This window comes from Volvox carteri (assembly GCF_000143455.1).
Source record: "Volvox carteri f. nagariensis unplaced genomic scaffold VOLCAscaffold_5, whole genome shotgun sequence".
NCBI lineage: Eukaryota > Viridiplantae > Chlorophyta > Chlorophyceae > Chlamydomonadales > Volvocaceae > Volvox > Volvox carteri.
In genome coordinates, this window is record NW_003307548.1 from 132,984 (window position 1) to 148,135 (window position 15,152).

The 15,152-nt window shown below is 55.9% G+C and overlaps 5 protein-coding genes across 5 annotated transcripts; 3 read left to right on the forward strand and 2 right to left on the reverse strand.

The window, feature by feature from the left end:
* Positions 1-1,386: 1,386 nt before the first annotated feature.
* VOLCADRAFT_87271 (uncharacterized protein) lies at positions 1,387-4,102 on the forward strand (the record flags this gene model as incomplete). Its single annotated transcript, XM_002946999.1, has 5 exons — positions 1,387-1,467; positions 2,275-2,318; positions 2,516-2,600; positions 3,594-3,638; positions 3,791-4,102. The coding sequence occupies 5 exons, from the start codon at positions 1,387-1,389 to the stop codon at positions 4,100-4,102; spliced, it is 567 nt and encodes a 188-aa protein (XP_002947045.1).
* A 121-nt stretch (positions 4,103-4,223) lies between these two features.
* Positions 4,224-8,363, reverse strand: VOLCADRAFT_103269 (uncharacterized protein). Its single transcript, XM_002947131.1, has 12 exons — positions 8,230-8,363; positions 8,085-8,153; positions 7,930-8,010; positions 7,752-7,843; positions 7,403-7,502; positions 7,028-7,235; positions 6,746-6,893; positions 6,344-6,444; positions 5,906-6,057; positions 5,368-5,472; positions 5,115-5,200; positions 4,224-4,835 (listed from the first exon to the last, which is right to left on the reverse strand). The coding sequence occupies exons 1-12, from the start codon at positions 8,320-8,322 to the stop codon at positions 4,526-4,528; spliced, it is 1,545 nt and encodes a 514-aa protein (XP_002947177.1). The 5' UTR covers positions 8,323-8,363; the 3' UTR covers positions 4,224-4,525.
* Positions 8,364-8,687: 324 nt separating this feature from the next.
* Positions 8,688-10,053, forward strand: VOLCADRAFT_87273 (uncharacterized protein; the record flags this gene model as incomplete). Its single annotated transcript, XM_002947000.1, has 4 exons — positions 8,688-8,709; positions 8,793-8,881; positions 8,968-9,612; positions 9,991-10,053. 4 exons carry the CDS (start codon positions 8,688-8,690, stop codon positions 10,051-10,053), a joined length of 819 nt encoding a protein of 272 aa, XP_002947046.1.
* A 1,722-nt stretch (positions 10,054-11,775) lies between these two features.
* Positions 11,776-13,628, reverse strand: VOLCADRAFT_56687 (uncharacterized protein; the record flags this gene model as incomplete). The annotated part of the gene is made up of 4 exons (XM_002947132.1): positions 11,776-12,063; positions 12,287-12,396; positions 12,624-12,919; positions 13,546-13,628. 4 exons carry the CDS (start codon positions 13,626-13,628, stop codon positions 11,776-11,778), a joined length of 777 nt encoding a protein of 258 aa, XP_002947178.1.
* A 341-nt stretch (positions 13,629-13,969) lies between these two features.
* On the forward strand, positions 13,970-15,124 carry VOLCADRAFT_73030 (uncharacterized protein). Its single transcript, XM_002947001.1, has one exon. It carries the CDS (start codon positions 14,039-14,041, stop codon positions 14,459-14,461), a length of 423 nt encoding a protein of 140 aa, XP_002947047.1. The 5' UTR covers positions 13,970-14,038; the 3' UTR covers positions 14,462-15,124.
* The last annotated feature ends 28 nt before the right edge of the window (positions 15,125-15,152 follow it).

Here is a 15,152-nt window from a genome sequence, read left to right on the forward strand (position 1 = left end):
ACTCTTAGGCGGCAATTTCGTCTCGAGGTCCTTCGGATCGTAGGCACCTGTTCCAAACGTTTCGCGAACGATCCCGTCAATGAAACAGTTATTATTAGGACTGCGTGACTGTACATCGGAAGGTATTGACCCACCAGGTCCTGGAGTTTGTTCCTTCGCAGATGGGAACCGCTCAGGGCCCCGCCCAAAGCCAAGAACCATGAAATATCACGTCTGCAGACTTAGGTCGTTAAAGATGGTGCTAGAACAGCTCAACAGGGCTCTGTAAAGGTAGGGTATATTGCGCGCTAAAAAACATGAAAAAGACCTCCAAGCAGCTATGGCCACTTGTAAGGAGACACTGCCGTCTAGATAGTGACGATTGAATATCCTGGCGACGGAAGCTGGACGGGTGCAGATGTTGCGAAGGAACTCGAGGAAACAGACGAATTGTATGGTCCTGGATCCAACGGACTCAAACTGGGTAAGACTAAAGCACATCCATTTTCAAGCTTATGCTTCGTAGCTGCATTTCAGCAATTAAATATAATGTAATACAAAATGACCCGGGCCCTGGATAAAGTGCTCAACGCAGGATTCAAGCCCTCAAACTCTCGCAGTCTCACTGGTAGACAGCTTGACATAACAGCAACTTACAAAATCCTCCTTGGCAAGGACACAGGCTCATTATCGCGTACTACAAACCGTTACAGCGTCTGATGCACACAAGGGGCAGATCAGTGACTCGTGGCTCGACATTTCCCCAAGTGCTTCCAGCAGCTGTATCTCCTTTGTAGCTACACAATCGCGTCAATCACGTCCGCCACAACTATACCCACAGCGCCGGCTGTTTTGTCCGTCGCACAAAGCAAGCGTTATGTCCATGAGATCCATTGACATTACCACTGTCCACTGCACTAGCTCGACAGATGCAAAGGGGCCATGCGTGCGAACTCCTGTGCTTTGGTACCGTGCGCAAAAGATTTATGAGAACAAAATACAACACGTTCGCATCCTTCGCGCCGAGTATACGATATCTACAGAAATCTCGACGCACCTAATGGACCAAATAAGATCCTGAAACACAAAACCCAAGCAATCCGGACGGTTACCAATAAAGGGCCCACCAAGTTGCATGACATACGCCATAGCCGCTTCAAAATCGCGGACGTAGCAATCCGCCGTATGCAGCTTCAGCCCCTCCGAAGAAGCTCTGCGCAATATGTCAGAGTGGCTGGAACTCAACATCCGTGAAGATGTGGCAAAGATCCGCAGGCAGCTCCAACGGCTTACAGGATTTCGCCGCAGCGAAATGAGGGGACCCGGTGCAGGGAACCCTTGCATGGCGTAACGGCAACCTCTGCAGCTCATCCAGCCCCACCCAGCATGCCCCAGCCGACTCAAAACATGGCACCGTTTTCGGTTTCGCCGCCTCGTCCACAAGCGTGGCACAAAAAGCCGCCAGGTGGGCTGGCCCAGTCTCCTCCTGTGAGTTGCGGGCTCCCGGACGCAGCCCAGCGCAAGACAAAGCAAAAAGACCTATTGCCACGGGAGGGATGACAAGCCAGCGCGGCGCCCCTCTATAAAGCCTGAAAAAGGCACTGCTCACAGACGCTGCCTGCTCCCGCCTACCACGCTGAGAACCCTCCCCCTCTGCCCATGGCCCAGTGTCACCTACTCTCCCTCTTCATCCCCTTCTCTTCCAGCGCTTTCCCCATCCCTCCCCATTCCCACAAGCCGCCTACGCCGCCCCTACCCAACCGCCAGACAGCACAAAACATACTCCCCTCTCGTGGACGGGACCCAGCTCCGGGGAGAAAGGCACACACACACACACACACACACATACACGGACACACACAGCCCAGCTCCGCCTCTTCCCCCGCTAGACCACGCAACCCTAGGCCAGGACCCCGCCCTCTCGCCCTCCACCTACTCAGAGCCTCCCTGCTCTCCTCGCCACCTCGCCCTTCCCACCATGTCCTACCCCTGACTCTCTCCCCCTCTCCCGCACTCTCCCTGCTTCCCGCCAAAAAAGCCCCTGCCCCGACGCTAGCACGGCTACTTTAGGCCGTGATTTCCACCGGTGCTGAACATCGCACCCGCTCCTCCACGACCGCCAGGATGGGGTGCTGCGGCCTGACTTTGTCCCAGCCATGTCGGGGGTTCTCCAGCGCCGTGAACGAGCGAGGCATGCCCAGATATCTGCCACCGCCCGGGCGCGTGCACGGGCCAGCGGTGAAGCTCCTGCTCTGCCCACCATTGCTGCTGTTGCCGCCGCCTCGCCCCCTCCAGGCCCCCCTTCCTGCGTTGGCCCATCATCTGCTGGGGCGTTTAGGGTGGGTCCCTCTTGCTTCACTGCACCTCCTGCCGGGGCGAAGAAGTCTGTAATGGCCCGCTGGCGGGACCTCTGCTGCTGGGGCTGCCCCACCATGGCCTTTACCTGTTGCTGTTGCTGCTGCTGTCGCCGCTACTGCTGTTGTCCTGCCGCCGCTGTTGCCCCCTCCCGCCCCTGTCGCCGGGTTGCCGCTCGGAGGCAGCACCCGACGGATTCCATGGCGGATAGCGCCGCTAAGGCAATCACATCCCAGGGTGCATGCGCACACCCGGGTGGCGCTTGGGTGAGCCAGAGCTGCTGCCGGGTGGTGGTGGCCCCTATTGTTGTCTGCGAGCGTGGCAGGTGCCTGTCGATCTGTTCCCGTACGACTCGCGTGACTGGGCATTACCAGAAGTGGTGCAGCCGCGGTGGGCAGGGTCAGCCGGCGGCGCCCCCATAGCTCCCACAACCCCATGGCTGAGTGGGCACCCGGGTTAGGTGCATGTTCAGGGAACCACGCATGAAGTCGGTCATCAGGCATATCCGACGTTCGTTAGCGGGCCCGTTCTGTAGCTGTGTCGCTTGACTGACCGTCAGGCGGCTGAGCGGCACAGTGTCCGTTGGCCCGGGGAGGTGTTCCCCCAGGCGCCCGATGATCATAGCCATCACTTATGCGCAGTCTGGCAGTGTTGCTGCCGGTGTTGGTGGCTGCTGCTGGGGCCCCTCTTCCTCCACCTGTTGCCGCTGTCGCAGCCTGATCTCCACCGCACGTGCTGCCTCCAGCCGGGCCGGGCTGATGTCGCTGTGCAAGGCTCCAAGAGCCGCAAGAGTGGCGTCCTTGTCCTGCAAACTGTTGTTTGCACCGTATAGGACCAGGGTCCGCAGGGGACAACAGTACAGTTTTTCCGTGTGCTTGTTTCCCATTTTTTGAGACCTGTCTTCGTGAAGCTCTTAAAGGGCCGCAGCTGCTGCACGCCATGTCACTGGTTGGAAACAGAAAGCTTACACCGTGTCAACACATTCAACACAATTACTAGCATAGTAGGAACGTTCCAAAACCTGAAGCTGGTATTGGCGACGTTTCCAATGTCAGGGCTCCAAACACGCGACAATCACTTGTAGCTTAGATGCGGCAGGAGCGATGCGAGTATAGCCTCAAAGCTAAGTTATGTACGGCAGCCGTACGGCTTGCTAAAATTCGAATTTGTTACCTCAGCTGACAGCTCCATAGTTCCGGCATTCTGCCTACACTATTGGAGCTTATTGTTGCTCTCACTTCCCTCCCGCCCGCCCTCAGTGTCCCTCGTTTACAAGCGGCAGGCTCGGTCCAGATGGAGACCTGGTGATTGGGCAGCCAACTCGGAACGCCAGACGCACCACTGTACAGGGATCACCACACGGCCACAGCGCCTTTAGAGTATCGCTGCGCACTAGGAATTTTGCCTGACCAACCCCGCTGGCCAGAGTGCGGTTTGTGCGTCGCTGACGCTTCAGGTTTGCCCTCGGGGCGGGTGTCAAGTGGACGCAGACATTAATGCTGCGTTTAGTCGTCTAGTGCTGTGTGTCAGTCCTTCCGGCCGTGCCGGTGTGGCCGCGCTGGAGAGCGCTGCGTGCGCTTTGACCGCGCCGTGTGGCGCTATTCCGCGCTTCGACGCACACGCGGTCCCGGTGCTCCGAGAGCAGCAGTACTGCAGTAGTGTAAGGCCCTTGGCAGCCCCGGCTCCACCTCACCCTGTCCTATCCGGCACCTCGAACGCAACCGTACAGCAAGCCATGAAGGCTATAGGACATAAATCAACTTCATAACGGCTACAATGAAAACACCATTGCGGTGCATCATGATCAGTAGCAGGGGAAGACATGCTGAAAGAGCGAATAGCAACCCAAGCAAACAACATTAACTACATTGTACATATACGTGCCGTATCAGACAAAACGTATTACAGGGTCCTCAACTTAGCACGCCCAAATACGTGCATCGCGCGTGTCCTGAACGCTTTTACGGCAGAAGGATAATGGTACAAGGGAAATAATTGCAATTCTTTATCGTCTGCGATGCCCTGTCAGGCGCAGACAAGTTCCTCCCGATGCGGACGCTTTGTCCTAAAGGCAGCCTATTGATATGCCCAGAAATCCTCCAGGCTATCCCGCGCCCCTGCAAACCAGACAGCGTCTTGGTCCGGCCCCACTCCAAAACTACCTTCAGATTTGCAACTTAGTGCGCTCATCCTACATTTCCATAACCTCCCCCGCCGGACGCTCCGTCTGCACAACAGCCCTGTCCTCCCGGATAACGCCCTGTCGTGCCGTGATCTTGCCTCGCGACATTAATCCTAGCTGTTGCTCAGGCTCTGACACTGCAGCGGCATCACGGCCTTTGGCCGTTAGGAGTGCCTTCGTCTTGTCTGTCCAAGGTGTGGACGCGGTGCCGTCAGCGCTTACACAAACACCCTGGCGCTGATCGCAGTTTGTGCCGCTCGGGCAGCAGTGCTTTAGGTCGGGGCACGTGACACCACCAGCTAGAGGGCAGCAGTCGTGCCTGCAAGGAGGCAAGGGAGTTCCCGTGGAGCGCCATGGGTCAAATGGTATTCGTTAGCGCAGGCTCCTCGCCTCCAATTCTACAGACAACGTTTCCCGTAACTGATAAGCAGGACGTGCATAAGAGGCGCTAAGCACTGAAATCCGTGAATAGCCGTGAGCAACTCCTTTCGCTACCCAAGCCGGCGAGCAGTAACTGCTACGTACCGTCCTTACACCTCCACAGCGGCCGCCCTGCAAGGCTGGCGCACATATGGCGCACTGAAGAACCGGAACTTACCATAGACAAAGGAAGCCGAAAAAGCTGAAGGAGCAGCTGCAGCTGTTGCCAACAGGGCACTCGGTCCAGCCAAAGATGTCGCAGATCTGCGCGACGGACGACATAACGGTTTCCACCAGGGTAGGCGAAACAAGCGGTCAGGCGACAAGATCAGGCAGCACCGAGCGTATTTGCACATCTATTGTCTTGCCATGGCACTACCCACTGGTCCAGAGCGCTATGCAAGCATCCACACGCATCCGACCTAATCCACCTCGGGAACAGGCTTGTTGGGCGAAGTCTTGGTTGGGTAGGATGCAGCGGATGCGATACCGCAGAGGCCGGTCTCTCCCACGCCCATCTTGAGTCGGAAGTAGCCCTGCCCAACGATTGATACACAGGCGGGTTAAGCGAAGGTGCATCTGTGAAGAGGATTGGCAGTTTCCAAGGTACAAAACAGAGCCCCTTGCCGTGACTTGACGGCCTGCTGCGTCAGGGTGGTCAAACTCAAAGCACTAGGTATACCAATTCCCAAGCATAGCAACAACCAAAAACAGCACCCTCCAGACCTGGGTATCCACGCGCCAAGCGAACGGGCGTATGGCCAAGTGTGTGTTAGGTGTGTTCCGTGGCCAGCTGTCTCACAAGGCACGTACCACAGCTTTCAAACCGCATATTGCCCTCAACCTCAATCTTAGGCACCTGGAAGCTGCCAACGGGCGCCGCCGGGGACAAGCGCCCTACCACGCCCCCCGCGCAGACCCGTCAGCCCGAAGCAGCCCGACTAAAGCCAGATACAAGGCGTCCCATACCTGCTCTCCCCAACCGGCGCCCCAGCTGTTCTTGACAATCCAGTACTTCTCGCCGTCTTGACTGACGTTGTATCCCACCGTCAACACTCCGTGGTTGAGGCCCTCACAGCAAGTTGAAATGACGCCACGGCTGTAAAACTGCATGGAAGCACCTGCGGACCAAACGCCGCATACGCCGCGACGACGCGGCTCATAAGCCAGCGCACGCAGCTTTATCATCGACCTCCCAAGTACCCGCGGGACTGCACGTTCTACGCCCTTGTGAGTCGTGACCAACCTAGACCGTCCCGCGGGAGCGTATACGCATGTCTATGCACAACAGTCGCCCCCGTTGTTTGGACCTCTTCATGTACACCGCCCTCGACGTCGTGCAACTATCCCCAATACCAGCACCTACGACACGCCCTGATCCGAGTGGTGCGCCCCACATTTACTCACCTGCGCATATGGCCACCGCCACCGGCTGGTGCGCCACCGCCTTTAGCAGGTTGTCCTCACCCTGGGGAACATCCTCATAGCCGTCAATGGACACAGCAGGCCTATGAGGCGATGGAGTGAAAGCGCAGCACCGCGACGGGCGGGATGGTGTGAGGCTTATCAAGACAATTGAGTTTCGCAATGTAGACGTAAGTGGGACCTCAACCGTAGCAAGCCACGTAAGCGCACGGATATGAAAGTAAACGGATGCATCGCCAGGTGGAAGCCCTCGCATTTCCCCTAGCCCGGGGTCACAATACACTCCCTTGCCCCCTCGTGTTCTTGCCGATCAGCAGGGTGTGCAAGGCTAGCAAGCAGACGCGAATTCGAAATCATGGCGGCACGCTGTGTCAGCGTTCGTACCTGTCAGTCTGCTTGCGCTTGTTGCACCAAAATCCCAGGCCATACCCGCTCCAGTACGCATAGTCCTGCTCCGTGTCCAGGCCGCCGTTTTGAATGACGTATTTGAAGGCGTCATCCATCAGGCCGCCACTGCAACCCATGTTGCTTTCTGCAAAACACCGCAAGAAGGCAGGTGACATGGCAGGAAAGAGCTCCGGGGGCGCCTCCATAGGAAAGGCTGGGCACCATGGCTTGATCGCTAAGCTCTTAGTAAGAACTATGATGCAGCAGGTAGAACATGACCATTACGGCAGCTGTTGCTGCTGTAAGACGGTAAGATAACCGTGCATGACCGCTTCGATCGTGTCACAGTCCGCTTGCCTGTGTCACAGTCCACCAGCTGCTGCTCGCTCAGCGACTGAAGCTGGCCTGTGACGATGGCATTGATGCCCTCAATGGCGCCGGTGGTCGAAAAGGCCCAACATGAGCCGCACTGGCCTTGATTCTTTACCTGCAGGACAGGTGTGTGTCTAGGGACGTCAAGGGCCCGGTAAATAATCCTAGCCGCCAAGCCGTTCCTGGGCCTTGGAATTGGCCATGGACCTGTGGATGCTGGAACGTTCCATGCAAAATGGAGCATAGTGTTCTAAAATGGAAACATATCCGTAAACCCCGCACCTCCGCCACGGCGCCCTTCTCGCGCCAGTCTATGGCCTTGGGGTTGTCGACTGCTGCTGCGTAGCGCCACGCATTTCGGCGAGACGCGCTTCGACGCGACCTAATTGCCGTTGGACGAAAGCAAGTAGTGCAGCGGGCAGGATCGCTCAGTAATGGGCGCTTCCGAGATAGGATATGCAAGGAAGCATGGATTATTCTTCAGCGGCCCCTACATCGCCCTGTATGCAATGCGCACCCTTCACGCTCTTGGCCCTCTGCTTGTAGTCCAAAGGCAACTGTCGATGCATGCTGGGGTGTATGTTGCCGTAAGGCATCAGCAAATCTCTATGCCCCTCGGCCTGACCATCACCTGCGGTCCAGCTGATCCTGATCAATGCGAAGGCCTAAGCGCGTGGATGAAAACTCCTCCCAAGTGAGATCGGCGTACTCGTTCAATGCCAGCTGCACGGGCAAGGGATACGCGATGGGGTAAGCGGGAAATGGAAACCCGGGAAAGGGCAGGTCTAGGGCAGCCACACAATACCTACCGTAACTCCTGGGTCCTTTTCATGTGATTCTTGAATGGCTCTGACATTATCCGAAAAGATGCTAAGGCGCCGGGTATACTCCTGGATATCGGGGACATCCTGGACGTCAGCCAAGTGGCGACGACCTTTTTCATGTCTCAGAAGCGAAAGCCTACAGGGCTTTGCTCGACATAGGTGCGCCCGTATTGTCGAGACCACAAAGTGAAGGCGCGGTGAGGCTCAACCTATCATTAGAGTAGGGTTGTTAGGTTTACAGCACTGACGTTTCCTGCTCAAATCCATAGGTTTACTGCTTCACACCTTGGCCAGTGCAAGCAGGTCTGATGACGCTAGCTGCTCAGCCCTGGCCAACAGCGCGCAAGCCAACAAAAAAAGGTACACAGCGATGGCCATGTTGTTAGTCCCGATTACCTAGTATACAACTCCAATCCGTTTACCATACAGCATTTAAAGGGAAAAGATTTGTGGTAAACAGCATTACCTCGCACTTCGCAATCGGAAGTTCGAAACGGGATTGAATTTTAGGAAGAGCCGTACCATGACAGTTTGTCGGAAGACAACGGCCCCGTAGGAGTAATCGGCAAGCACATTAATTGCATAAGCCCAATAAGCTTCAAGTGGCTACTTGTTAGAGCCTTTTCCCGTCGGGATGTTTTAGCTCATCGTTGGTCAGTCGGTAGCGTTTACCATCTATGGCACAGACTTCGGGAAAAATGTCATCAGAGCTTAGTGCTTCAGCATGGATACCTCCTCCAACAATGCAATTCATTGTGCCCAAAGGTTGGTGCGCTCAATCTGTACAGGGCATCTAAGTCAGGACTTGCTCTCCTCTACGGATCTCATCAGCATGTTTTCCTGCACAGGTTTGGCTGGTGTATCCCTCGCGGTTTTGCTAACCACGTTGTTGCTCCTGTCTGCGGTTCTCATCTACGTTTATCACCGTCGGAGGACGGTAGGTGCTGTGGGATTGGGCTTTTGCAAGCACTTGCATGCTTATCTAATCGGCATCACACACAGAATGGACCTCGTACGCCGCAGAGAGGTGGTGGTCCCCGTTCTCGCCGCACAAAAGGGACGCCGACCGTGCCCACCCCGGTCGTGGACGCGGAGCTAATAGTCGACGACTACCGGCGTGGCAGCTGGCCCAGTCCTCGACGGCAGCTCCCTTGGCTCCTGGGGTTGATATCCACCACCGGGCAACGGCCTCCTCTCTTCACAGACGCTCAGCACAGCGGGCTCCCTTTTCCGATTTCCCTAGACCGACTCTGGAGCACTTCGGCGCCGCCAGTGGATCCCGTGCCTGATGATCTGCCCGACGTAGATGTTTATGATGACGGGCAAGTTAACACCACAGGACCTCGCTTTCTTGCAACGACCGCCAGCGGTAAGTCCCTGCAGGTGGTGGTGAAAACTGCTGCGGTGGCATCTCGGCACCAGCAGAAGCAGCAGGAGTGCCAGTCCGACTTTAGCCAGGAATTGTTGCAAAAGTCACAGTCGTGGCAGACGACGCCCGACAACGGTCGAGGCATATCAGGGGCCAACCAGCATTTCTTAACAGAGCCACGTTCGCAGAGCCTATCAGAGGTTGACGCAGAGCTGCCAGTGGCGCGATCGGCGCCCCTTGGCTTGGTATTATCCGATGTACCTGCTCCGCCGACTCCCAACAGCGGCATTGACGATGGGGTGGGCAGTAGGGGCTTCCGCCAAGTGGGGCCTGGCTACGTGACGGCCAGGCCCCAAACTGACCGGTCTGTTAACGCGGCACAAGCTCATGGTCGTGTCTCCGCTGCGACTCTGGAATTAACCGACTCAGACTCTGAAACTTCGAGAGGCGGGAATATGTTCAAAAACAGCGCAGCGATACCTGCGCAAACGCGGCCGGTTCTCAACGGGGCTTGGCAAGGAAGCAATGAAAGTGGGCACATGGCAGCTGCCAGCCCGTTGGGTCCGGTCATGGAGGTAGGTGGTAGGGCCGGAGGCGGAGCATTTGGTTCTTTGGGTCGCGGCAATTTGGACCTGGACCCTGCGGTCGCCTGGTACAATCGGGCTCTGCATCGACAGGTGTCTGCGGCCGCAGCGGCAGCGCAGGTGGCGGTGGGATCAGCGAAAGTGCACATTGCGTGATGAGCGTCAAGGCTACAAAAGGCCTCCTGACCGATGCACCGGCTTTCAGTGGCGGAGTAAAGCGGTTTCCGTTGTGACGGCAACAGAGAATATGCTCGATGTTTCCTGCAATGCGATGTTTCCTTTTTCGTATTCTTGCTTGTAAACTGTGGCTCCTCTTAGTACCAAGAGAGTGATACTGCATTTAGTGTGGCGGTGGGGGGCAAGGACACTGCCTAATTGCTTGTCCTGTGCAGCCTCGCTTTGTGTCGCCAGCATGTGCGTGTGCAAGAGAGGTCAGCATAAGGTGCGGTAGCGGGAGAACCCATTGCGCGCAGGCGGAAGTTGAGGCGTAGGACGGTTTGTTTGCAAATGTTGTTGTGATTGGGGGAAGGGCCAACGTCATTTCCACGGTTAATCGTTTGACAGACCAGTTGCCGCGGGCTGAATTGGTAGAGGACCAAGGGATGTCTTCCTTCGAACTTCATGCGCATGGCCACTACGGCCATGGGTAACGCTAGACAACCAGGTGCGCATGCAATTTTGTTACGAATGTTCCTGTTCCCGCTAGCCCCTCGTTAGGCGCACTGTGGCCAGGATGTATGGGCTCAGACTTGGGGAATTGCGGCATGCAATCCAGGTAGCAGCTATTGCGTCAATCTCGTTACCATGACCACCCGAATACACTGACAGGGGGGCGTATATGACTTCTAGGGACGCCGTGTCGTCACGCGGTCACAGCAATCCTGTTTTGGGCCCCACGTGGCGCACTGCGGACACCTGCGGTGACACGTGCCTGGGGACCTGCGGACACATCCGGACGCGTAGAGACATTCTCTTTGGCCGTACGGGCGCTTGTGACTGCGTATGGATGCGGATCCCCAGTCTCATACCCCCCTACCCTGTAGATTCAGCGGATGTCTCGAGTCCGCATATGAGCTGGTGCATCCAACATCGCGTGAAGCTCATTTTGATGTTAGCTTGGCAGGTGGCTTTTGTTGGCCAGGTGCACGCCCAACCTGACTCCTTTAGGCAATTGCGATTTTTGCTGTTCGCGTAATATTTTGCAGTTTCACCATGACGCGTATTTGGAGATACGGACTGTGTGGCAGTTTTTGAGCGGTGCTTGTAGGCTGAGGTTCCTTTGACGTGATTAGGCCGGCTTGGGAGCAGCAAGCAATGCGGTTGTAAGGAGCAAGTTGTGCACATTGAACGGCGCAATTTTCAAGGGGCAGTACAGTGTGCCGACATAGAACTAATGCAAATGCGCGATGCGTGTGGTACCGCAATTAATGGTGTTTTATCGGGGCTTGCTGTATTACTCGTTTTCGACGGCCCTTACAGCGCCCGTGCTTAAACTCTTGACATGCCCAAATACATGGACAATTACACCGCATGGCTAACATCAGCATACCGCGTGACCTATGAAGCGGGTATGAGCATGCACGCGCTCATGCTGCGTCGTAGGCATAGGCTGCCTGACAACACCTGTTCAACAAGTGCTCCATGGCCCACACAGGTTGCATGGCGTTCTGCTGCACAACACTTGTATTATACGCGCGTATAAGGATCCCCCGACTAAAGCGCGGAACCACCGAAAGCAAATTTAACCAAGTTCATCCATAGCTGGGCATGTCACACTCCCGAAATGTTCCAGCAACCACCATACCACCGAACTAGCAGCTGCTGAACTCGGTCGTCGTGGCTTCTCAGCCCTTGTCTCGTGACGCCCCGCTATTTCGCTTACAGTTTGGCGGGCTGCAGGACAACACCCGCTGCTTTCAAGAGTACGGTATGCACATCGCTGTAGTGCGGCTCGCAGGCATCACGGACCCTTTGGCGCCAGGCCTGTACGACAGGGTACGGAGCCATGATCTCGCCCAGGCAGGTCCCATGATCTGGAGTTCTGAGCATGATTAGCTGCTCCAACTCACAGGCACAAAGGAGGTCCGCGGCGCTGGGCTGGGTCCCCGTCATGAAGGGGCGGGCGCCCCCAGACAGCCAATAGCTCTGCAGGCCAGATAGCGCCACCTGCGGGGCGGTTGCAGGAAATGTACCATCACGTGAAAACGCCAACTGCCGGACTCTGGGATGCGGGACGGATGTCATTCTTCACACCTGAGGACACAGCACTCATAGCAACCTTGGGAGTTTCCCAATGCTTGATCATGTGGCGGTGATACTATTGAAATAGACAGCGCTTTGGAGCCATTCATGGGATTTTAGTCTTGTGCTGTGAGATACGAATCCCCACCTGCAGCGTCTTAAGGCCGTCTGCCGCGACCCGCTCGTCGCCCTGCTGCCCCAGCCTCCTGGCGATTACCTTATGAAAGGACAACCGCATGGCGCCCGCGCGGATGTTGCCTGATCAGGTTGGGCAACCGTGGTGGCAGGCATCAGCGTCACCTCATTCTGAGGCAGGCAAGGGAAGAAAAAATAGAGGACAGGAGAGCTGCTGCAGACTGCCCTAGCAATTCACTAAAAACCCTGGGTCAGTTGGGGCCATGCTCAGTCGGGATGTGACTTCGCTGTCCTGTCCCCAACTGCGCCTATACCCCCTAAAATCCTTCCGGTCGCATGTCACCACCCACCTTGATACCAGTGCAGTGCCGAGTCGACCAATGCCCTTCGCACCGGATCTGACCGCGGATACCAATGCTCCGGAACCAGCTCCGGGAACTTAAACGATAGGTAGGACATTATGGCAGCGCTCTCCGGTAACCGGAAGCATCCGTCCCCGGCCGACGTCTCCGTGGCGCTGCAAGCGGCTCCGGGGTCTTCCAGCAGGGGTACCTTGCCCAGAGGGTTCCGTTCCAGGTAAGCGGGGGAGCGAGTCTCACCCTTGTGGATCAGCACCGGCTGCACCTCCACCGGCAGCTTATTACATCTGTGTTGGGCGTGCGGGTGGGGTAGGAGGAGCCACAAGTGGTGCCGGAGGCATACAGAGCGGCACGCAAGGGAAGTTGCCAGGGAAGGGTCCAAAGGTCCTGATAAGGAACGTACTGCGGAGGAAGAAGAGTGGCGAAAACGAAGACATACTAATCACATGGACAAATAAGTATGCCATATTTCAATTGTCACCCAATTTTATTGGACCGGGCGGACATCTGCAAGACGGTTACAGGCGGTTGCAAGGGAGTAGCAATACACTATCGCATGCAGGCCAACTGTGTCATGAGTTTCCAGTGCTGACCATGTGCCTGGGCGAAGCTGATAGGGCGCGTTCTCCCGTTCATTTTAATCGTGCAAAAGATAGCGTGCCGCATGACCGTAGCCTGCGAGTAAACGGATGCCGAAACCCATATCCAACAGGGAAGATCCGTCATGGTAGAAGAGGACGTACCATACATAGCGATGCCATGCGTTCTTGCTGTGACATTAAATTAGGTAGGCAAAACGTGCCTCGTTATCCCCATTGTCGCCCCATTGCCGTGTCACCTTTCAAAACCCGCGAGGTCTTCGAAACCCAAACCTGCACAGCCAACCCTTGTCCCGACCTCCACCCCCACCTACCTGCTAAATATTATGACAGCCCTGGAAGGTTGAGACATAAAGTCCGCGTAGAGGCGCAACCGGAGCTCATCCCGTGGGGGCATTCCTAGAGTTGCGAGTTATCGCGGTTAGGACATATAGTTAATCCTTGCTTTCGACACTTTTAATTTTATCGTTTTCGACCCGGCTTTATGGAATACCTTTCGGCGAGACTCCGTCACCTTTCAGCTTTCACCGGCTTTAAATGGAAATGATTTGCTTGGCTTGCCACAGACACAAAAACACCAGTGTAAATCTTGTAATGCTAACCTGAGCTCCCATTGTGTTTGGGGCGCGATGGGGCCCTCTATGCACGGAAACGGAATGGTCATGTTATTGTCGTCCGAACTGGCGGTGAGCGATCTAACTTCAAGTCATTACTTCGTTTGGTACCGGCCCCTAGCATATTCCTTGTCATAGTGCGTGAAAACCTGTTTTACAACACGCACTTAGGGGTAGGTATAGTGCTCTAGCCATGTCCGTTACCGTCCCCCGCAGCTTTAGGCTGCTAGAGGAACTGGACCGTGGCGAGAAGGGCTTTGGCGATGGGACTGTCTCATATGGGATGGAAGACCCTGAAGATATTCACATGAGGAACTGGACGGGGACGATTATTGGCCCGCCCAACACTGTTCACGATGGACGCATTTACTCGCTCAAGATCCACTGCGATTTGAACTACCCGGAGCAGCCTCCTAGGATTTGGTTCAAGTCGCGCATTAACCTGTCCTGCGTCGATCAGCGGGATGGCCGCGTCGACCCCAGCAAGTTCCTCATTTTGGGCAACTGGAAGCGCGAGTATACGCTGGAGCAGCTGCTAACGGAGATTCGGCGGGATATGTCCTCGCCAACCAACCGCAAGCTGCCGCAGCCGCCCGAGGGAACGACTTACATTTAAGGAGCGCACATGAAGCATACGGTGTCCATCTTGTGTTGGAACATTGGATGTGGTCTACAGATGGTTCAGGGCGTGGTAAGGGAGCTTCGGGTGCAACTAGGGCGCCTAGGGACTACGTGCAAATGGGCGCGTGTTGAAGTCCCGGGATGACGACTACCGTAACGCATTCGCCCATCCATGTGCATAGCGAGACACAATATGGTTGAGTGACTGAGCGTTATTGAACGCGCTTGCGTGGGTTGCTGGCCTGGCTATGCGGGCTAGGGGTGAAGGGACAAACCCGGCAGCGGTTTCGCACCTTGAACGACGCTGACTGGAGATGTATTGGACTTCAAGATGTGGTGTGAAGCTGGTGCTGTGGAGAGATGAGCGCGCATGTGTAAATATAGCGTAGCATCCGTCCCTGGATCAATCGTTAGCACTGCACGGGGGTTTCCCCGTGCGTTTGTCGCAAATTTGTGGCTGTCCGTGTATCTCCCCTTGCATCACCTATCTTGCCGACAGGGTTACACAGTAGTTTAGACGCTTACGATCATACTGAGGAGCACACGTAGTTACATAGACAGCCAAGCTAAATGTCGGCATGCCAGGTGCAAGTGATGCTCACGGACCCCACTTTTGGGCCTTTGAATGCTGAGCAGTTTTTTAATCTCCATTAAGATCCTCACTCGGGCAAGAGTGCCTCGGCATC